This window comes from Gouania willdenowi, unplaced genomic scaffold (assembly GCF_900634775.1).
Source record: "Gouania willdenowi unplaced genomic scaffold, fGouWil2.1 scaffold_55_arrow_ctg1, whole genome shotgun sequence".
Taxonomy (NCBI): Eukaryota; Metazoa; Chordata; class Actinopteri; order Blenniiformes; family Gobiesocidae; genus Gouania; species Gouania willdenowi.
The window spans coordinates 1362831-1386095 of NW_021145219.1; the positions used below are offsets into that span (position 1 = coordinate 1362831).

Below are 23265 nucleotides of genomic sequence, written 5' to 3' on the forward strand. Positions count from 1 at the left end.
CTTGTTTTAATAAGTCGACCCTAAACAGACTCCAGATCATTCAGAACGCTGCTGCCAGACTTTTAACTGGTGCTTCTAGAACATCCCACATCACCCCCATTCTTGCTACTCTGCACTGGCTTCCAGTTAAGTTTAGCATAGAATATAAAATATTAGTTCTCACGTTCTGAGCATTACATGGTCAGGCCCCTAAATATATCTCAGACTTGTTGTGCCCCTACTCATCAGGGCGATGCCTTCGGTCTTCAGGTCAGGGTCTCCTAAAGACCCCAAAAACTAAATTTAAAACCAGAGGAGACCTGGCATTCCAGGCTGTAGCTCCCAGACTCTGGAATAACCTGCACCAGTTTCTCAGACACTTTTAAAAAACTGCTGAAGACTACACTTTACAGTAAAGCTTTTAGTTAACTGGATTTTAATTTTTATTTATCCTTTAATGTTGCTGTTCTTATGATGTTTATGCACTCTTGTTTTATTATTCTATTGTGTTGCACTTGTACTTTTACCACAACTCTGTACAGCACTTTGTAATTTTATCTGCAAAAAGCACTTTATAAATAAACTACTTACTTACTTACTTAAGTAATTGAGAACATAATTGTAATTGACTTTCTGAGGATAAAAACATAATTGTAATTAAATTGTAACTGAAAAAAATGCTGGTCACTGTAATCAAAATCAAATTGTAATTGAACATGGTATGGTATGGTATGGATTTTATTTAGACAGGAACAGTGCACAATTTAACATTGTACCAGGTTATAGTAAAAATGCTAATTTCCACCTGTAGTTCCTGGGCAGGTTGATGTTACAGTACAAAAACTGATTTTAAATGTAGAAGAAAATGATACCATGGATTTATACATTTTAACATCATCACCTCAGTTCATTGCCATGGTTTATTACTCTATTGTTATCTGGTCTTGGCTTCATGACAGTAATTCCTGGATTCTACAACAAGTGTTTCTTCCCTGCTTTTCTTGTTTTACCCTCGCTCTGTGTTCTTGGTTTGCCTTTTTGTGTGTTTTTGTTTACCTCTGCCTCCCTGGACTGACCACCTGTGTGCTGAATCCCTGCTTGTCTGACCATGCCTCAAAAGACAATAAAAATTGGTTTAATGCACCTGAGCTCCGGCTCCGCCTCCGTCCCTGCACTTGGGTCTGCACGTGACAGAAACATAACATTTTCCACCAATCTTTTCTCTAGGTAAACGGCCACTCCCTCATGACGTCATTACTGATCATGAATGCAAGTTTGATTTTCTAGAAGCCCTTTTTTAGTTGAAAGAGCAAATGCTTTAAATGTAGTACATGCAATAATCTCTGTTGGCTGTGTATTCCACTGACCCATAGTGATTACAGAGAAGTCAGATTTAGAGCAAAAGCAGTTTTAAATTTTGGAATGCTGCATTCTCCTCTAGAAGTAGAACAAGTAGTTCGAGACTTTTTATCAGTACATAAAGTTATGCATTTTCTCAGAGGAGGTGCTGTGACGCCATGAATAATTTAAAAAAGCAAACAGTGTAGAATATTAGGTTTTTAAATTTCAGAATTCCATACTTAGTATTTGACAATGGAGATAGCGCCTGGGTTTCTTATCATGAATCTTGAGCGCATATTTAGTGATATAATGATTCAAGAGAACTGTTTTACAGCACTGTCACCAACCCGATATACAATACATAAAATGTGACAAGATCATAGAGTTTAGGTACAAATGGGACACCTCAGTGGTCTAAAGTTGGACAAGTTAAATTTTAGTGTTTCAAAGTTTTTTTTCACAAGATTTTTGAAAGTCAAAGTTGCGTCCAGGGTTACACCTAAGTAGATGAATTAATTAACATTTTAAATTTTTTTGCCATCAATAAAAATGTTTGGATAATTTATGTGTTTACCTCTATTTGTAAAGTACATTGCGACTGTTTTGTCAGTATTTAATGTCAGACAGTTTTGACACAGCGAGTCAGATACTTTTTGCATTTGATCAGTTAATTTTGTTGCCACATCACTTTAATTTTTTCCATAAACAAACAGCACTGTATCCTCTGCGTACATGATAACATTGGCCGTGCAGACAGAATGGGGGTCTGTCTGCATGTTATGTTTCTGTCACGTGCAGGTGGAGGGGCAAAACCTTAAGAGCGGCACTCCCGTGGTGTAATCTTTAGGTGGAGAAAGGGAGTTCTTTATTCTCACACACTGTTGTTGTCTGCCACTGAGGTATGACTTGATCCAGTTTATTGTCTGATTAGAGAGATTATAGTTTCTAATTTTGTTGAGAACATCATTGCTGACTGTGTCAAAAGCCTTACGGAGGTCAAGGAACACCGCCCCCACCACTTTGGTCGAAGCTGGATTTGTATTTACTCCTAAAACCAAATTGTAGAGGGTTTAAGAATGCATTATTGTCAATGTGTTCAGTCAGCTGCTCTACTACAACCTTTTCATAAATTTTGGAGATTGTGGGGAGGATGCTGATGGGGCGGTAATTACTGACCTCCTGTTTGTCACCTGACTTATGCACAGGTGTAATGATGCCGGTTTTCAATGCAGCAGGAAACGAGCTGTCGCTTATTGATTGGTTAATTGCTTTAGCAAGAGGTGAACATAATGTGTCCTTATGTTTTTTTTAAAAACAAGCTATCCATCTGATAAATATCTTTGCTATTATTTAATTTGTCAATAACTCTTACAACTTGGTCTTCATTTACAGGCTTCAGTGTAAAAAACATTGCTTCATTGACTCGGGGTAGGTTAGATGAATATGATATTGAAAAGGATTGAGCTAGTTTTTGTACAGAATTGATAAAATATTCATTAAAATTCATTAGCTGCAATAACACTATCATTTTGAATGACACCATTCACTTTTAGTTGTATGTCACAATAGGTGTGGTGTTTGCCAAGGGGTTTGTCAATAATAACCTACTATTTCCTTTGCTTCCTTAATTAGGTTAAGGAAGAAGGTGGCCTTGGCTTTTCTAATCAGTTTTGTAACTTTATTTCTTAGGCCTTTGTATAGTAGGTGGTCAGTTGACGGTCCGCTTTTTATGAATTTTTTCAGAGTGGCATTTCTTTTTTTCCTTAAATCCCAGAATTCTCCATTAAACCAGGGAAGACTCCGTTCTTATAAAGTCAGTGTTAGGTCGCTGCATGCTTGTTCACATGATTTATTTCCAATAATGTCATTCCAATTAGTTTGCTTTATATCATTATCTAAGAGGGGAAGGTCTTTTTGAGGTATGAAAGATATATTATTCACTTCTTTGTACTTGTATCTAGTTTTATTCAATTTTCTTGCTACTAATGTAAGTTTATGGTCAGATAGACCAGTAATTAGATTATAGGTTTTTATTATCCTTTCAGGTTTGTTTGTAAAGATTAGATCTATTAATGTTTGAGAAGTTTTTGTTATTCTAGGTTTTTTTATTATTTGAGTTGTTTGTTTTTTCTTGTGTGCTGTATCACACTAATTTAAATTGAAATCCCAAAGAAGTAAGATTTCTTTGCCCTCAAACCTTTTCAGCATTTCAGACAATTCAGAATAAAAAGCATTAGAGGCACTACGAGGGTGATAGATAGCAATAATTACAAAAGACATTTCAGGAGAGAGTGCACATTGTAACCTGGGACAGTAAAAACAGATAGCGGGGTAGAGTGACATAACCACGTTTTGCAGGTTGGAGTCCGTTAGCAGGTCCTCAATTTGCTCAGTCTTTGAGATAATACTCTGTATATTTAAAGCAGAGCTAAGTAACTTTTTCACCTTAATAAATCCTTCTCATTGTCCCCGTGATTATGGGGTGATTGGGGGGTCTTTCATCTCTCCCTGTTGTCTCTGGCCAGAAAACAGTACTTGCAACTTTCCGTCCCGGTGGCAAGACGTACTGCTTTACGGCAGCCCAATACAAACTAATGCTGGTATGACCAGCCCCGTGGCTGCACATGGTTCTCTACAGATTCACTGTCCTCAAACTTATATCATGGAGGAGCCAGCAAAAAAAGGCAGAGAAGATCTTTGTCCGAGGAATGGAGCAACTCCATGCAGTGACAGCTCAGCAACGATCACACACACTGTCGTCGAGGCGCAGCGTCGACAGTGTGTATGATTGAGCAACAGGCATGTACACACACTCGCAAGCCAGCACTCCATCAGGCAACACACACACAAATATCCATCCATCCATCCATTTTCAGAGGCGCTTTGTCAGCACATCACACACATGTCCACACTCCCTTCCGTATTACTCCCACATCATTCATTTATTTTTCTTGTCTCTCTTCCTCATACTGTTCACATGGTCACATGGGACTATATGTGTGAAAGCACCCTTAGTGTCACTGTTAGGATTAGGATTTTTCAGTGATCGGTTGCTACCATCTTGGGATGGGGCCGCGGCGGGGGATGTAGAGTTTTTACAACAGTGACAAAGGGACCTTTAGGGGGAGCGCTAAGCGCAAGTTACTCAGTTCTGCTTTAAGTGCCTTCCAAAGACACCCTTTGGTTTTGAGTCCAAGTTCCACAGCATGTGCGCGTGATTGTTTAAAAGAGTTTTATTCTTTGTTGTTTTAGAGCCACGAGAATTTGGTGCGCTCTTATACTTGGAGAGGAAAACAATGTCTGTATCCCAGGCAAGCAGTTTTTTGTGATGTTATCTCGTGCAAAAGCAGTGCCAGATTAAACCGCCGGAGCACTGAGACTGGGTGTCGCCTTTACCTGTTGTGAAGCCACGGGCAGGTCCATGGGTCCAGGGTTTAACTGAACGTCCCCACACAAGAGGAAAACAATGCAAAGCAGGGTTTCGTCACATCGTCCAAGCGATCCGCACTCCGTCCTCGGCGCGGTAGTTTTCTCTTTATCCAACACATGGGTGAATATTGTAAATTGTCTCCAAAGATCCAGCGGCATGGTGTGTAGTAGGCCATCCACGACTGCAAGCTGCTCCACCAAGTTATGCGGGGCCAGACGTTCCTGCGCATGAGCCGTGCATTCTCGATCAGCCGCGGACCAGTTTCCATACAATTGCATGACAATGATAGCCAGCATGTACAGAGCCACGTTCATTTTGTGCATTAGACCCTGCGTTGTGCTATTTTCATGAAAGAGATGCCATTCTGGGCAAAGCCAGAGTACTATAAGAGGGAGATCCGGTGGTTTGCCTGATGGTTTTGGAAAAGTAACAGCAGCACCTGCCAAGCTGCCACACCTTACTGCCGCCATCTTCCTCATGAGTAATTGAAAACGTAACTGTAACTGAAAAATGTAATTGACCCCCACCCTGGTGTGTATACTCATTAATGCAGCTACATTGAAGAGGAATATTCCCTGAGTTATTGTCCGTTTCCTGTGGAAGCTGTTTTGGTTCTTACCAGCAGTGATGGCACAGTCAGCTGGAACATCACAGGCTATGAGGCTTCCTTTGGGCATCAGGCTGATCACTCTCTCCTTCAGCTTACCCATCCCCAACTCATTCCCCCCATCACCAATTCCTAGGGACACAGGACAAAGTAGCAGCATTGGAGGAACCATAGACTGATTATTGCTTCTGAATGTTCAATAAACCTATTGACTGACACAGGGTTCCTACACTTTTTTCACAATAATTTTTCAAAACTTTTCCAAAATATTTCCATGACTTACTTATGAACCGCTAAGATCTATTCAAGACCATTAGAATGCAAAAATGAACGGGCCTTTCCAGTGTATTGTGTTTTCCCCCATATTGCCCCAAATTGCTGATTTTAGACATAGTTTACATCCAACACGACTAGGGTTCTCTTCTCTCATCAGCCATTGATGGTATTTCACCTTTGCCAGCCACACTGCATTGAATGCACATTTTCAAGGCATTGCGTCCTGGCCTCTCAGCCTGCTCTTCCTCCCGCTCACCTAATGCACCTGATTCACATCAGCAATGAGGTGGAGAGGGAGGAAAAGCTGTATAAAGGGCTGAGAGGACTAGAAGGAGAGAGGCACAACTTTTGAACTGCAGCAGACATGTGGGGAGAGTCCATTCTGCTCACCACTTGATCTTCTAAGTTTTTTTTATTTCTGGCAGTCCTGTTTTCGTGTTCATGTAGTCTAGTTTAGTCTTTTGTGACTTTTTGTAGTTTAAAAGGTGGATACTGGGTCGACGGCCCAGTATAGGGTAGGCCCAGTGTCCTCCCTACTTTTGTTTAGTTTGGCCAGGGTCTCCAGTCTGTTTTATTTTGTTGTGTTGCTACTTTTAATCACTTTTTGATAATAAATACTTTGCAAAGTGTTACTCCTGTCTGGCGTCTTGATTATGTTGCGATACCTCAAGCATTTGGTGCCACATCCTAAAGGGGGCCTTAACACATAACTTTTCCAGGAATTACATGACCGTGGGGACCCTGCTGACAGCTTCTGAAAGCTGACCAAAAAGGAATTTATTACGAGTTCTTCCATAGACCCCTTAATGGCCCACATTACAAGTGATATCTCAACTCTAGCTGGAGGCAAAAACAAGAAACGCCGCTGGCTAAAAACTGTCAAGGCCAGTAATGTTGCAGCTTTAGAATTTTGTCTTGTGGTGTGTTTGGGTGCCAGAATAGGTGGAATAACGTTAGTGGACGTAAAATAAAGCTTTATAGGATTCCATCGGACAATTGTGCTCAGAAAAAACAAAGACAATTGTGGTTTTGCCTCCAGGCTAAGCCCCGCCCAACAAAATATGTCACAATGTTTACAAACAATCAAAGGGTCTATAGTCTGAGAGAGAATTACCAGGTAAAATATCTTTGAGTTTCCTTATCCAACATAAAAATCCCAGTGTGTTGATAAAGAGGAGTTTTATAACGTATTGTAGTTTTCATCTGCACAATAAAATGTCAAATGCCATTAACGTCTTATTTATTCATAGCTTGTGTATTCATTAATTTAACTTAGACTGGAAAAAATTAATTTCTTACCTTGGTAGTAAACAATTAATAGGAAAAAAATACCTTTTTCTAAGGCAGACCCTTGTCATTACTGAATGCACTTTGTATTATTTAACTTTGATTGTTGCCATGTTTTATGTGTCAATTTTTATCAATATTTTCTGCCAAAGCACTGTTAGAAATATAAAAAGACAACTGATAAACAAAAAGTCTTTTCAAACAGAGATGAGCAATGTTACGTGCAGGTAAACTCTGCACTATTCTGATCCTCCTCTGTTGTTTCAGCAGGCTAATCAGCTGCCAGCTGCTGTGCTCACCTGGCCTCGTTAGCAGCCCTGCAGTGTATATAAGGGCTCAATCAAGCACACTTCGAGAGACCAGTCTGGAGAGAGGAAGTCTGGAAAGAGCAAGTCTGGAGAGAGCTGTGCTACGTGGTGGCCTTCATTTTGTTTTGTTCTCGGTGTGGTGGTAAGGTGTAGGGTTAGGTAAGACGAGGTACCGCTTACATTTTACACACCTAGGATTTTGTCTGTCTAGAACCACTAGGTAAGTGGTGAGTGCCACCCCATGTATGTTTTGGCCTCTTCTTTAGTTAGTTAGTCAGGATTTTTGTTTGTTCTTTTTCATATTGCAGCAGTAGAGTTTGATAGGGCCTGTTTTGTTTGTTTCATTTATTTGGCACAAACCTCCCAGCCCTCACCTTCCCCACCCAGGAAGTGTTCGTCCTGGTGTTAACGACAAATAAACTGTTAAAACTGAACTGTCTTTGTGCATATTTGACCGTCTGTTGCCGTCCGGGTGTCTTTTGGGCACTCGGGGCGTAACAAGCAACTTACGTATGTCACAGCTGGGGCCACGGAAATGTGATTGTATGTGATCCGAGGACCACATTAACATGTAGGCGTTTATAATGAAGACCAATCTGAGCATTAACACAGGAAACAACAAAGGGTTTCTCTGTGTTATTGTTTATTTGTTTTTGGAGTCATTTTTGTGTGGGTTTGCTGTGGTGTTATATACTCTTGTTATTTTAGGAGTATCTTGTCTGTTTTGGAGTAATTGTGTTTTTGAGGGTCATTTTGTTCATTTTTGTTATTTTGTAAAATTGCCTGTTTTTTTGTGTGCATTTTTAGTTGTTTGTTTTTGGTTAATTTTGTGTAATTTTTGTTTTCTTTTTGGAATCGTTTTAAATATGTTCTGTAATTTTTTTTGTGTATATTTCTGTAATTTTATGTTTTGTCATTTTGCTCTTTTACTTTGGGGACTGTGCATAATTAGATTGGGGGCTACCAGTTCCCCATGTCTATGTTAAAGTGCATTTTGTTACTGCTTAATCTGACTATAACAGATTTATCAGTAGTCTTTAGAGCAGTGAACACTCATACCCACCTGTAGTAGTAATTCCTGGTATGTCATTGGCAGCGATGAACAAGTCGTCAATGGGATCAAGTAGATGTTTAATGTTGATTCCTCTCATGTTGTAATAATTTCCATCCATAGCTCGTCCACTGCGTTCAATGGCTACAAGGTGGTCATACCTGTGTGGTTCACAGTCTGACTTTACAAGGCCATATTTTCATGTTTGCTGGATTATTCATTCAAATTTTCCACCTTGTTTTGGTAAAATTAATCAGTATTAAACCCTGATCATAGCATTTTTATTACATCTGCATCAATAGGACAAAAACAGGGCTGCAAAAATGAATGCATGGTCATATTGTAACAAACTGTGTAAATTTTGATATGGAATTGATCGAAAATAAGAACATTAAGAGTTAGTTATCATCCATTGAAAATAAACTTGGGGTGTTCTGTTATGAACATTTTTGTACTCCTAAAGATCATCAAGTGTGTACTGTGAAAGATTATCAAATATAAATTAGAATATTACATAAGATACAAGCCTTACATTTTTGTTTAAAATTTCAAATTTTTATTGATCTAATGTAATATACTAATTTTATGAGAAACAGAATTTTGGGTTTTCATTATTTGTAAGCCATATCATCAAAATTTTAGGAAATATGTCAGACTGTCACCACTATCAGCATTACACACTGTGTAATGCTGATAGTGGTAGTCAGAGCAGAGCCTCCTCAGGCAGAGGCCTTGGTGAATGCCATCAGTGTTCAGTGGTATCTGGTCTGCTTACAGCAGTCTGACAGAGAGAATTCTGTAATTACATATCAATGAGTCTTTATCAGTGGTTGCCAAACAGGAGTACAGGAGCACATTGCAGGGGGTACTCAAAGATTTAACAATAAATGTAAAAATAATCAGGAAATGTTCCTAGTTCCTTTTTAGGATATTTATTGGACAAATTCACCACAAACTAACAGTACTATTCCTCAATAAAATAATTAATTTTTGTGTCATTTATTGATACAGGATTCTTTTATGCTGTACAGGCCATTTTATCACACTTCTGACATTGAGACAATAATTGGCAACATTTTACAAAGGAGACTGTTACTACTTACTATTGAAAGAATTACATAAAAGTTGTAGTTTAACTAAATTCTTTAAATTCCACTCATTGTTTTGAATTTATTAAGCCTTAGGAAACCAATGTTCGAGACACATTAAGGGGTTTAGGAGAGCTCACTGTTCCACAACTGAAAAAGCAAATTCAATTATAGAGAGGGTACTTATGATATGAAGAGGGGGTACACATGATTTAACAGAAATGCAAAGGGAGTACACGGGATGAAAAAGATTGGGAACCACTGGTCTATATCATATATGGGTTTGACTTTCTGAAATGAGTGACAAAATATAGAACTTTTTCATTGTTGTAACAGTAATGTCAAAGACGGAATGGTTTCGATGACAGCACACACGAGCTAACCTGGGTTTAGTGGGATCTCCATGATGACACAAGAAGTGCAGAGCAGAGTGTGGACCTGTGTCTTCGTAGGTGACCAGAGGAATGGCAGCTTTCAGGATGCCTGAGAGAGATGTTTAGAGGTTTTCCTTGAAGACATTTCCATTACAACTCCCAGGTTTGATTTTCTAATGCTCCTACCTGTCCTCACGGCCTCATCCATAATGGCTCGGTTCATATCCAAGGCTCTTCTGTCTGTCAGCATGGTCACTTGTTTCCCTAAAGCCAGCAGCATTGTTGCCATGGCAAAAGCACCTGGCGGGCCATCGGTCTCTTCAGGAGGACTAAAATGGAAACAGAACTTAATCTGTATTTCTGACAAATCCCCAGTTAATGATTTCAATCAGAGAGGGGCAACTTTTATCACAGCAGGAATCACAGAAATGTGATTGACTGATCCACAGATCACATTATCAACATTCATGAATTTAGTTATTTGGCAACTTTATGTTGTTTATTGTTTCTTTCTATCATTAAAGCTGATATCCGAAGTTTTTGAGAAATCTACGCTTATGTATCATCTACTGTATCTATAATCTATACTAAAATCAATGCAAATACATAGCGATTGCAAGCAGGAATTGTGTGAACGGGTATCGACTAGTCAGCCTGGACAGAATGACCTTTTACCGACCACTTGAGTCACGAAGTAAAAGCAATGTCAAAACGCAATTGGAAAAGACAATGACAAAACAGAAACAGCAATGACAAAATGGAAAAAGAATATACTACATTTGTATAGTTTTTCATTATTGATTCTCTTTATATTTCCACATTTTTATTATTGATTCTCTTTTTATTTACAAATTTGTATTATTGATTCACTTTATATTTCCACATGCATTTACTTTTAATTTTGGTACTCCTGTGATTCCATAAAACACTGCTAAAGTTGATTCCATATAAATTATCATGTGTTTAATAGATTTGCAGCCAGTGACTCAAGCGATAGAAATACTTATTACATTTAAAAGTACTTTTGAGTACATTCCAGAGCCAGTACTTTTTAACTTTTACTTGAGTAGATATTTGGACTAGTACTTTTTACTTTTACTCAAGTAAGAAATCTGGGTAGTTTTGCCATCTCTGTTTATTATTAACAACTATTAAAAACTGGCTGAGATATCTTAAATTTTAAACCCTTTTTATTTGCTTTTCCCACCGGCGTAAATGCACGAACTTGCACCGCTTCCCACACTTCAATTTATTACTGGTATTTCATTTGTATTAAAAAAATCAGCAATAATATTTTATGTATAAATGTATAGATAAAAACAAATATTCAGCAGATGTACTGTTTGACTTCTGCTATAACTTGCTCTTACGCAATTTCTCTCCATGATCAGACGCCGTCCTGCATACGGACCATGATGCCTCCGTCCTGTTATTAAAGCTATGAGAGCATAACTTTCCCAACATTATGTGAAGCTGTTAGAGTTAATTCATTCCGCTGTAGGGGGGACTGTCAGTAATATTCTCCCTCCCGACACCCGCTGTCACATTGGCCATACCCTCAACTTTAAAGGAAAAATTTTGTATGCTATACGATGCAAAATAAGGTACTGGTTGCCATCTTGTTTTTCTTTCTATCATTACCATTTACTAGTACAGTGCCCGTCAGAAGTATGCATTCATGTGGGAGCATAAAAGGGTATATTTGCGGGTGCAATTTTCCTGGTTTAATTCTATGGGACTTGCATGATAAATGTGTTTGTTGTTTTTTTTTTTTTTACTCACTTTTATAATTTTTGGTTTGGTGTATTTTTCTGTAATGTATGTTTTTTGGAGTCATTATTTGTATTTTTGTATCTTTCTGTTGTGTTTTTGTGTATTTTTTGTATAATTATTGTTTTTGTTGCCATTTGTTGTGATTCTGGAATCATTTTGTGTTTTTTTGTATAAATATTGTTTAGTTTTTTGTTTCATTTAGTATATATTATTTATATGTTTTATTTTGTATATTTTTATTATAAATACTGTGTGTGTGTTTGTGTGTGTGTCTCTCTACGTCCATCTAGTACAGTGCCGTTGCATTGATGTGGGAGCATAAGTACAGTTGTCAATTATGGTCAAATGAGAATATATTTGAAGGTTAAATGAACAAAGAGGTGTACATACTCTGTACTCTGTAGTGTTATAAAAGGGTTTATTTGCAGGTGCAAAGTAAAATAGCGTGTGCGATTTCCCTGGTTTAATTTTATGGGACATGTGCATGATAAATGTGTTTGTTGTTTTTTTATACTCATTTTTATGTATTTTTTTGTTTGATGTATTTTTCTGTAATGTATGTTTTTGGAGTCATTATGTGTATTTTTGTATCTTTCTGTTGTCTTTTTGTGCATATTATGGTTTTTTGTTGCCATTGTAGTGGTTCCGGAAGCATTTTGTGTATTTTTGTATCTTTTTTAGTGTAGTTTTGTGCATTTTGTGCATTGTTATTTTGTGTATTTTTGTATAAATATTTAGTTTTGTGTATTTTGAGTCTTTTTCATGTTTGTTATTGTTTGGTGTTTTTTTCTGTAATGTATGTTTGTGTGTTTTTGGAGCCTTTTTGTATATTTTTATGCATTTCTGTTGTCATTTTGTGTACTTTTTGTATAAATTTTGTTTAGTTTTTTGTTTTATTTTACTCAGTATATTTTTATTATAAATACTGTGTGTGTACAGCCATCTCCTCCGTGCACGCGCATCAGCCGTGTGTGTGTCTACATCCATCTACTCCGTGCACACGCATCAGAGTGTGTGTCCACATCCATCTCCTCCGTGCACGCGCATCAGCCGTGTGTGTGTCTACATCCATCTACTCCGTGCACACGCATCAGAGTGTGTGTCCACATCCATCTCCTCCGTGCACGCGCATTAGCCGTGTGTGTGTCTACATCCATCTCCCCCGTGCAACAGTTGTGTGTGTGTCTACATCCATCTACTCCATGCACGCGCATCAGCCGTGTGTTGTTTAGTTGTCTTTTTGTATATTTTTTGTATAACTGTTTTGGTTGCCATTATAGAGTGATTCTGGAGTCATTTTGTGTACTTTTTGTATAAATATTGTTTAGTTTTTTGTTTTATTTTACTAATTTAGTATATTTTTATTATAAATAAACAAATACCTTGTGTGTGTGTTCCTGTGAAATGTTTGAGACGCTGATAACCAAACTCCATAGACATTGTAGCGCCAATCAGAAAAGTAACAAAACTGCGCAAAACCAAACGTAAAGCTCCAAACTACATGAGTGAGTAAGTAAATTAAAGTATTATCTACAATTCGGCTGTGTTTTTTTAAAAAACAAAAATATTTTTTTACCTTTGAACCGAGTGGTCAGAGCTTAACTTCCATGCACGGCACCACAGTTTTCCAGATGGAGAATTGAACGGGTTGGAAAACTTGTCTATAAAAATCTCACCAGCGGCTGACGGTTTCAAATGATCTATTCAGAGAGCTCCCTGTCTCGGGCTAAACTATCTCCTTCTCTATTGCTCGTGTGTTTACAGTCCGTGCCTGCTTGGCTGTGAGAGCAGCGATTGGCTCTGGCCGCACACGTGACTCTTGCTCAGGTGAGGAGCTGTGCAGTGAAATAGATATAGATGGTGCGCTCGTGCCCCCTCACACCCTGAGGTCAAAAGCTGAATAGGTTTCATTTCGGGGCCGTCCAGAAGTGAAATAAAATTAAAATAAACATTTTGAAATTACCAAATTACTCCAAAAATAACAGATACAGACACTTGGGGTATTTGGAACCCGTTGACTAAGTTTCAGGTCGAACTCGCACCGCGTCTGGGAGATATTTGCTCCACACACACGCATGCACACATCCACACAGATGTTCCTTGCTTTTATAGGTAGATTATTTTTGCCGTTTGGTGCATTTATACTATTTTGTTGCCATGTCTAATTTAAATGATTGTGATGGAGGTTGCTACTGTCACGGTATAAACAAAAAAATGTATAAATGCACGTACTTGTGCATATAATGTGTTGGAAAGCCAGTTGTTATGACAACAGAGGAAGCGTGGGAGAGTGCCAGACATGAGTGCAGAAGTTCATCCTGAACAAATAAAGTTTGTATTCCTCGCTGACCTGGTGACCAAGAGATACAGGCACATTTAAAAAATGTTCAATCAGCATCATTCTGAGAGGTCACCATACCTGGGTCCTCCCCAATAACCGTCTCTAGCTGTCTGATTCTGTCCACAGCTGCCCGTGAAGCAAGGCTATACAGCAAAGGATCATGGGATATCTGGAAGCAAAGTGGGGTCAGCTCCGGCTTGACTTTTGGATGTGAAGGGTTAATGCTGTCAGAGTCAGGAACGTCAGTCATAAACATAGAGCCTGGTGAGTGACAGAACGCCAAGGATGGCTCTGAAAGACACAAGTCAGTTCACACTGTGAGACATCCTGGCTGTTATTATCACTAACTTTAACTATTGTACCATTGAGAATGAAGTAAAAACACATCCATGCATGTGTCTATGGCAGTGGTTCCCAAACTTTTTGTGCCCAAGGCAAGTAAAAATCTGAAGGCACACCTATTGTGCAAAATAGCCTTTATAACACATATTATCACTGCTGTTTCTCAGTTTTAATGTTGTCCTACAGGCTTTGTCACAGTCTTAAATCCCAAATATTGCATTTCCTCTTTTTAATTTATTTATTTTATTTTTTTTTTTAATTAAATAATTGTTTTTAGGTATAGAGTTTGCCTTTATATTATGAAATGAATGCATACAAAGTAGTAAATTAAAATATAAATATTTTTGTGTAGTTGTATATTGCAATAATAATGTATGTCAAGTGTCTTAATAACATAATGGCTTCCCACACTCGAAAAAAGAAGGACTTGACCAGACTCAGGATTTCACTCTATCTTATTCTTTCCAGTGACAAGAAAGGTGAAAAACCTTTGAACACAAAACACAATGCAAATAAGTTAATTATTTTTCATCAAACAAGGTAACTACAAATAAACACAATTTTAGGTAAGTATATTTAATTTGTTAAAAGTATATTTTAAACTGGTATATTTTAAACTGGTAAGTAACCTGTAAAATTAGGCATTAACCAAACAGAAAACTGGGTTCTACTTTTATAACCTGAAACCATTTTTCTTACGTTTATATAAACTATATATATATTAGGAATGTAACGATTAATCGTAAGGCAGTTAAAAATCGATTCATAGGTACCACGGTTCACATCGATGCATCTCTACTCCTTTAGCACCTAAAGAATATCTTTAATATTACGTGAATATCTGTAAAAGTCACGTTTTTCTATTAGCTCGGTCTGCTAGCATAGCTTCTCTTCTTCACTGGTGGAATAACTGCATGCCAACCGACCACTGGGTCACCAGCGTCCTCTGCTGGTCTAAACAAATATCTGACGTAAATACAGTAAAATGACTGTTTTTTTAAAAAAAAGTCCAATTGTTAAGGCACAAAATACATTTTCAGTTGCACTTTTAAAAAGAAAAAGAACTATTATGCAGTTTTGAATTGTTTACTATAGAACCAGAATTTAAATTAATAGGTTTCTTCTTCATTTGTATTATTCCTTTATTTATTTCATCCAAGATTTATTTTTAGTTAAATTGCATCATTTTGAATAGTTTATCAAGGGATTCTTTTGACAATGAAAAATAAAAGAAAAATAGTATAGTATTTTCCCCCAAAAAATAAAGGAATATTTTTCAGTCATTTGTCAACATTCCCATTTTGTAAAATAAATCGTGAGAAAATTGTATCGTGAACCCAGTATCGTGAATCGAATCGTATCGGGAGTTGAGTGAATCGTTACATCCCTAACACACACATATATATATATATATACAGAGCACGTTTCTGGTGCACTGTTGCACACAGCCAAAGGCCATTTATAGGGTGACTTTCTCATTAGTGTGATTGCGTTCACCTGTTGAGGTGCGCCACAGAGAATCATGTGCGCACAAGAAGCAGTGTGCGTCTGCATGCACTTGGAGCGGCACATGCACCCATCATTACACGCTCGGAGCACTCAGGCAGATCGCCGCAAACAGTATTGTTGTCGCAAAATCCCACGGCACACCTGGACTTGCATCAAGGCACACTAGTGTGCCGCGGCACACCGTTTGGGAACCACTGGTCTATGGCACTCCACATCCCACAATGCAATGCCCGAAACTTTCCCCACAATGTCAATGATATGTGAGTACAGAATCTTTTCTGGTCCTGGTCACACTGCCCTAAGCAGGCCAGATACCATTGTACACTGATAACGTTTGCCAAGGCCTCTTCTCAGAGACTCTGTCATTGTTATGCTTAGCACTATCAGCAGCATACAAAACCCTGAGAGCACAGAACAACTATAGATTCATTGGGACACACACACAGAAACCTCTGAATCCCAGACCGGTCTGCCTCCAAAACCCTTTGACCAAATAAACCCTGTGTCCGCATCTGACCATTAAACCCTACAACTTGACTCTGTCTCATTCCATTCAAAACTGCCACAACAGTCATTAAGAGAGTGTTTACAGTGGAGATCAAAGCAAACTTCAAGCAAATGATCTGAGGTCGACACTTCGGCAGTGTTGTAAATGTCATACAAAATCTCGCATCAAAATTAATATGTACTCAAGATTGAGTATGCGAGAAATACCCAGATATATACTATATGGGGACATTTCCTAAGTGTGCTCCGTGGGCACACTAGTCATACTCAACTGCCCCATGATCAGAATCAGAATCAACTTTATTGACCAAGTAATGTATTGAATACACACGAGGAATTTGTCTTGGTGAACTTGGTGAATGATGCACTGCAAGCTAAAAATCAAAGATCCTATTTTCAAAACAAAAGCATCTCTTCTTGTATTCCATTAGGTTAACTCTATTGTAAAAAGGGCTTTGTTTTGATGTTAATAGGAAGTTTTGTCAGTAGCACAATGAAAGGTTTCCGAAAATCTCTGAAATGTCGGCATGAAATGTGTTTTTCATAAGTTTTCAAATGACCCGTGTCAGTTACCAGTCCGATAACACAAGCTGTGTCATGGCTGGACTGGAGGAATATACGGAACACATACCGAGATATCTTTAGCTTTGCAACACTTAGGAGTCTCTAAATCCTCCGAAATGCCCGTGAGGAGGTTCTGTGCCCAACACCAGCTAAAGCAAAAAGGACACTTTCGGATGCACAGTTCGAAGCAGCGATCTTATCAATAATTATGTCTCGTTCACTCTGTTAATATTTCCAACCTAACAGCATTTGTAATTTTATTCCAGAGACCGGTAGTGTTTTAAGTGTTCATATTAATATTACACATATTCGGACTAGAGGAGGTGTCCAGGGTTTTCCACTGATGTCACTTTCGGCCAATCCGAGCACTTTTAAAAACCGGTGGGAGCAGCTCAGCAGCAGTATGAAAGCAAGGGCAGTCCCCTCACCTCCACCCCTGGTGAATGAAAACAGATTACCTGGGTCTGCAGTGGGTGAATTAGGACTCTACCCGGGATTGATGCAAATATTTGAGCACTTTTGTAAAACCGACAGACCTCTGCTTCCACACTCCTCTCCCAAGCTTTCAACTTTTGATTGTTATGTATTTACTTTATTGTTGTTGGTTTCTTTTTCTGACTTGTGTAGTTGTTTTAACAACTGTAAATTGTTTTTGAAAAGCGCTTATAAATAAAATGTATTATTATTATTATTATTGATGGGACAAGCGATATTTCCGAGTGTGAAAAGGACAGTATGAGTTCTGACTTTGAAAAGATAAATTTACAAGGTCCACTATTCACTAACCAGGTCCATGATTATTTTCATTAAGCTATTATTTTAATTCGATTTACAAATTTGAAGGAAGTGCACAAGATGGACAGGTCGATAAGAGAGCTGGAGTAACGTCATCAGCTGGAACAGTTTGAAAAGTAACAGAATTTTTAGCTCGTGTGTAGCATCAGCTTTGGCAGCTAACTCGGTCTTTCTGCCTCAGACACCGATACTACGTTTATGCAAAAAAAATCGTTCAAGGAATCAAAGCTACAACGAGAAAAAAAAAATCTAAATCTCTGTCAGACTCGCTTCCTGCACCGTCAGCCATGGCGAGTTTATCCCTCTTGACCTTTGACCTAATGCGGAAGAACTGAACCAGTGCGAGAATGTGAAAAGGCTTATTCTGCCGCAATGCCGTTAGCATCGAATGAGAGTACACTTCCGGGCCACGTACTTTGGCCAATCGGTAATGGAGAAAACAAATAAAGGTGTTCGTTTTCCATTTTTTGTTTTCTGTACTGAAGCAAAAGAGCTTGAATTTGAAAAACAAGGCGTTTTCCATTATTTCATTTTGGTTTTGGAAACAAATATCAAATAATGAGTGTTTTTTTTAGTTTTTCGTGTTTTTGTTACATAATGAAAGACAAATGAACAAATGATACACGGATTAAATATAACAAAATATAAACAACAAAAATAACCAAAATGAACACAAAAACACACAAGCCCTTTTGTTCTTGTCTGTGTTAATGTTGACAATGATCATAGTTCTATACCTCATCTCTGCTATAGTCTATCACACAAGTATTTATTTTATAAGCAGATCAAAATGATTCTAAGCTCATTTCCAAATCTGACTCCCTGCAGACTCAAACTACTGACAGGTATCAGTACAGTGACCTTGGACTGGACTTTACATTGGTAAAAAGTGAAAAAAGAGCTGCTCACTGCTGCAGACTACAGCCTCTATAGCGGTCACTCCACAGGCCCAGAACACAGGGACGTCACCATGCTGCAGCTCCACGACCTCCCCATAGTTGGGTTTGGACAGGTCCTGTATGCCCAGCAGAGCTGCAACGCACACAAACAGAAACACAATCAACACTAACATCTGAAATAAAGGGTGGTAAACCAGGTGCGTCCCTAAATCCTTTGGTGGCGCTGTTTGCTCACCTGCTGTGGGGAATTCACTAACATTGTGGCACTTATATGTGCACGTATAGATGTGGTTTAGACCGTCCTATTTAAATGAACCTTTTGCTAAATTAAAACGCTGTTTAATAAACTTTAAAACCTAATTTTCCCTAATTCAATGTGTCTACTCATCAGGACTGCAACTTTGCTCTTATCAGTCCATGGAAAACATCATCCAGCAGGTCTGAGCTCCTGAGTAGCGCTGTGTCACGCACATTCCAATTTGAACATTGTTCCATTGCTGCATAAATAGTGAAGCTGATCAGCTGATTCTGGGCTCACACTCCTTGCGATAAACACGACAGGAAAGTTTGACTGTCAAAACATGGAGATGAAGACACAGGAGAGGTGCGTTCGGAGTGACATCTGGAGCTCTGCGCACAGTGACGCTTTGCACCACAGCGGGGACACACGCTACCACAGACTTTACTCTGTATTTTTTCTTTCAGTGGCTGTTAATATCGACTATTGTTTTATTTAAATATTTTCTAATACTAGAAACTGGAGCATTTTTTATTTTTTTATTTCCACAGTGTTTTGTGTCTAGATTTACTGCAGCTATGATCTCTGTGTTTGAGTTTGCACCTGCCTGTGAGTCGTACAGCGCAGAACAGTTCCAGGTTTGATGAATTGCATTGCGACCCACTGCATTAATTGTGTATTATTATTATTTTAATATTAATGCATACACATATGTATTACTTTATGATCATTAGTAGTCTTTCATATAGTTAATTTCAGCTTTTGCCTTTTGAATAACACATTCGTGTTTCTCACTTAAACTCAAGGTAATGTCAGGTTAAATCAATAACACGCTGGGACAGAAGTAGATAATTAACATCCTTATCTAAGGTTTTCCCTTTAGCTCTCTAAAATTGAAGGTCTAGTTAGTTGATGATTTACATCAACACCCACTTTTACAGGTATAAAAGATGTTCCATTTGTGTTCTTTTTCAGACAATCATCTGACTTGTACTGTGATTGTCTCCTTGGTTCTTTCATTAAAACAAAGTAAAATTGCAACCAAAAAGCATATTTCTGTGTTTTCTTTGTGACTCTAACATGGTGGGGTTTTTTTTAACAAATTGATTTGCATTTTCCCCTCCCATTTTTTTTTGATCCCCTTCAACTTTACATATTCATCAGAGGAAAATGCACTAAATGGATTGTGGGCACATTGTGATGCACCAAACACGCACAGTCCTGATTCCCTGGGGTACTTATTAGCGCGTGGAGTGACATTTGCACACGTTTTAATACCCCTAAATCTTTAGTTAATCCACCCCTAAAAGTCAATCAAATGTTCCTGTGGTGAAAATGTATCATACCTGCATCTCCAATGTGAACAGGAGCTCCATGTGCCAGAGGGGTCAGATAAGTCACCTCCACTGCTGCATCCAACATGTTTGCTGGTATTGGACGCATTGTGACCACTAGAGGACAGCTGAACACTCCAGCAGTCACACAGAGAACTGAGGTCTGAGAAAACAAGAAGAACCACATCATTTTCAACACAAAATAGATCAAGCGTTTGGGATTACCATGTAACTTAAAGCTGATATTCGGAGTTTCTGAGAAATCTATGTTTATGTATAATTCTTTTCAAATGTGAAAAAATACCTAACTACACTTTTACTGTGGTCTATATGGTCCACGCAAACAGCAAACAGGTATCACTCTGAGCAGCAATTTATCTCAAAGCTGCTTTTCAAAGGTGGAGGGACACACAGACCTATATCAATGTGACCCGATACAACCTTGTTATGTTCCGCGATGCGCGTGGACAAAAATAGAGGTGTGGCTTTTGGTAGAATGGCAGAGAATGTGGAGCTATTTAGGGAGGGCCATTGAGACGTTCGTTTTTGAATTTTCTCTCTCTTTTCATCCTCCGGATATCAGCTTTAAACAACAGCTGGGGAACATGAATAAACACTTTCGAATAATGACCAATCTGAGCATTAATACATCAAAGATGAAAGGGTTTGTATACATTTTGTTGTCATGTATATCTTCCAGTGACTTTTTGTACTTTTTGTGTGTTCTGTATGATTAAAACATTAAAGCAATGAGCACAAGAGACATAAGCTAAACTGTAATCCTTTCAAGCTACTTTGAAGCAGCGCTGCTACACAAACTGTCCAAAGGTTGGGAGCAGTGGAGTGAAGACTGCACCTTACCCTGTACATGCTGACATTCTTGCCTTGTTCCACATTTCTCACAGGAACTCCAGCTTTCCTTAGTTTCCCTTCAAAGCCAAAACTGCAGCCAATATAGAAAGAGACCATGTCTGATAGAGGGTTAGGATGCTCCGACATCATGCTGGGAAAATGAAGGCAAGGCAGTGAGACTGGGGGGATGACATGAATGCAAACATGTGAAATGAAAAAAGAAATTAAAAAAAATATGATTTAATATGTGTTTAGATTAGCATAAAAGAAAACTCCATCCATCCCTGCTGTACAGCACAAGTCAATTCATAATAATGGTATTATTGAAAGTCAGCAGATGTACAAACATTTATTAAACAATGAAGTTTGAAGGTTTATTTGAAACACTGTAAATAAATGAATCTAACATACGCTACCGGTCAAAAGTTTTAAAACACCCTAATCTAACGACTAAAAAGTTGTGCAAGTTCAATGAATAGCTTGAAATGGCATTGTTACGGCAATCATTATATTAATCATATCAAATGTGTGTTGATGTGTACAATTTTTGATGTGCTTATGCACATGACAAATGCATTATTCATTCATTCACTTGTGAACAGAAACGTTGTGTGCTCATATACTATAAAATTGTACATTTTGTAAGTTATTTTTCATCTCTGGGATATATTTTCATGCTGTGAGTAACAGTGAACTCACAGATATGATAACAAACCCTCACATGGAGATATTGTTCCTGGCTGAAACCAGGCACCAAGGCAACACACACACACAGACAGATAAAAGAGGTGACATCATCACCTGAGCCACGAGCCACGGGCGACCGTGGCTCAGGTGGTAGTGGGTCATCTTCTGATCGAGAGGTTGGGGGTTCGATCCCAGTACCTGACTATGTGTCGAAGTGTCCTTGGGCCAGACACTGAACCCTAAGTTGCTCCCAGTGGTCGACTAGCGCCTTGCATGGCAGTCCTGTCCCACTGGTGTGTGAATGTGAGAGTGATTGGGTGAATGAGCTGATATGTAAAGCGCTTTGAGACTGCTTCAGTGTGGGGATAAAGCGCTATATAAAATCAAGTCCATTTACCATTTACCATCATAGTCTCTCTCTCTCTCTCTCTCTCCCTCTCCCTCTCCCTCCCTCTTTATAAATGTGTTTTTGGATCTGGGACACACTTCTTTGTGGGCGCTCTTCTTCCTCTACATCATTCAATAGAGAGTTTTTTTTTTTTTTTAGTTCATTCGTTATTTGTGTAAGAGTAAAAAATAACCTTAACAAATGGTGACAAGGATGAAGGCGACGTCTGGCACTGGACTTTTTCCTGGATCGAGGCGAACCGACAGACGTGTCTGTGGGTCCAAATTCACCCGGGATCCGAACCAGCTGTTAATTGTGGGAAACTCTGCCTCAGTTCGGGGCCAGTCAGGCTTGTCAGTGCTCCTCAAAAGGACTCGCATGCCTTTGATCCGGATAGAACTTGAAGGTAATTATTGATTGAATACTTTATAATCTGTTAGTTCTCTGTATTGAAATATTCGATGTTCCGTGTGAAAGGCTCAAATGGTTTGAGCCTTTCACACGTTCTTTGCTTCTTAATGCTATAGTTCCCTACAGATAGATTCATGTGACGTCACACATCTGGGACATTTGACCTAGTAACTCGCCCCGCCATTTTGAGGGGTGCCAACAACTACATAGTTATTACTACTGAAAGCGACACACAAGCTCACATTTCTCTACCTTTTTGAGCCCCTGTTTATCATGCCTAAAAAGTGTGCTGCATTCAGATACGGCAACCACTCACTCCAAGGCGAGAAGGTATCGTTTTTCTTGTTCCTAACAGAGTCGGAAAAACGATCAAAATGGGCACAAGCTTTGAGAACATTCAACACCGACGGAATTCGATTTGAAATTACATATATGACAGTGAATGAGTTAAAAAAAAAGCCATGGCTTTTAGTCTTCCCTCACAAAAAAGATGCATGCCTCAAGACTTTTGTACATTTGCATTTTCTCTTTTGTGAACACACCAGGAGTCTCGACCAGGTACTCCAGATCAGGCCACCCAGTTGGGTCGTCTTTCCACAAACCGTGAGGAATTTAGTCTGGACAACACTCCAAACCGAGCAAGGACAGCTTCTTTTCATACTTCAGTCTTTCTGGGATGTCTAATCCCAGTCTATATTTGTAAGACATGGCATTGTGTGTTTGTAAGACATGGCATTGTGCGTGCGTGCACAAATACAAAGAAGTCTTCAATGAAAGCCCTTAATGAAAGTCCTTGTCTTTCTCTTCCATGAACAGTTTCACGGCATCCAAAAGCTCAAAGAAGCGAGAGAGTACCTTGCCTTTTGACAGCCACCTCACAGTGC

The 23265-nt window shown here is 38.7% G+C and overlaps 1 protein-coding gene across 3 annotated transcripts in view; it reads right to left on the minus strand.

Annotated features, from left to right (window-relative positions):
* dglucy (D-glutamate cyclase) overlaps positions 1-23265 on the minus strand; it is a 57500-nt gene that overhangs the window by 15663 nt on the left and 18572 nt on the right. For 2 of the 3 annotated variants that reach the window (XM_028442545.1, XM_028442544.1), the window contains 9 exons: positions 20905-21046; positions 20056-20206; positions 18482-18604; positions 13934-14146; positions 13747-13864; positions 9928-10070; positions 9751-9850; positions 8292-8440; positions 5370-5489 (listed from right to left, as the gene is read on the minus strand). In XM_028442545.1, coding sequence (XP_028298346.1) covers positions 5370-5489; positions 8292-8440; positions 9751-9850; positions 9928-10070; positions 13747-13864; positions 13934-14146; positions 18482-18604; positions 20056-20206; positions 20905-21046 — 1259 coding nt within the window. Of the gene's footprint in view, positions 1-5369; positions 5490-8291; positions 8441-9750; positions 9851-9927; positions 10071-13746; positions 13865-13933; positions 14147-18481; positions 18605-20055; positions 20207-20904; positions 21075-23265 lie in introns of all 3 variants that reach the window. The other variant, XM_028442546.1, reaches the window with a different exon arrangement.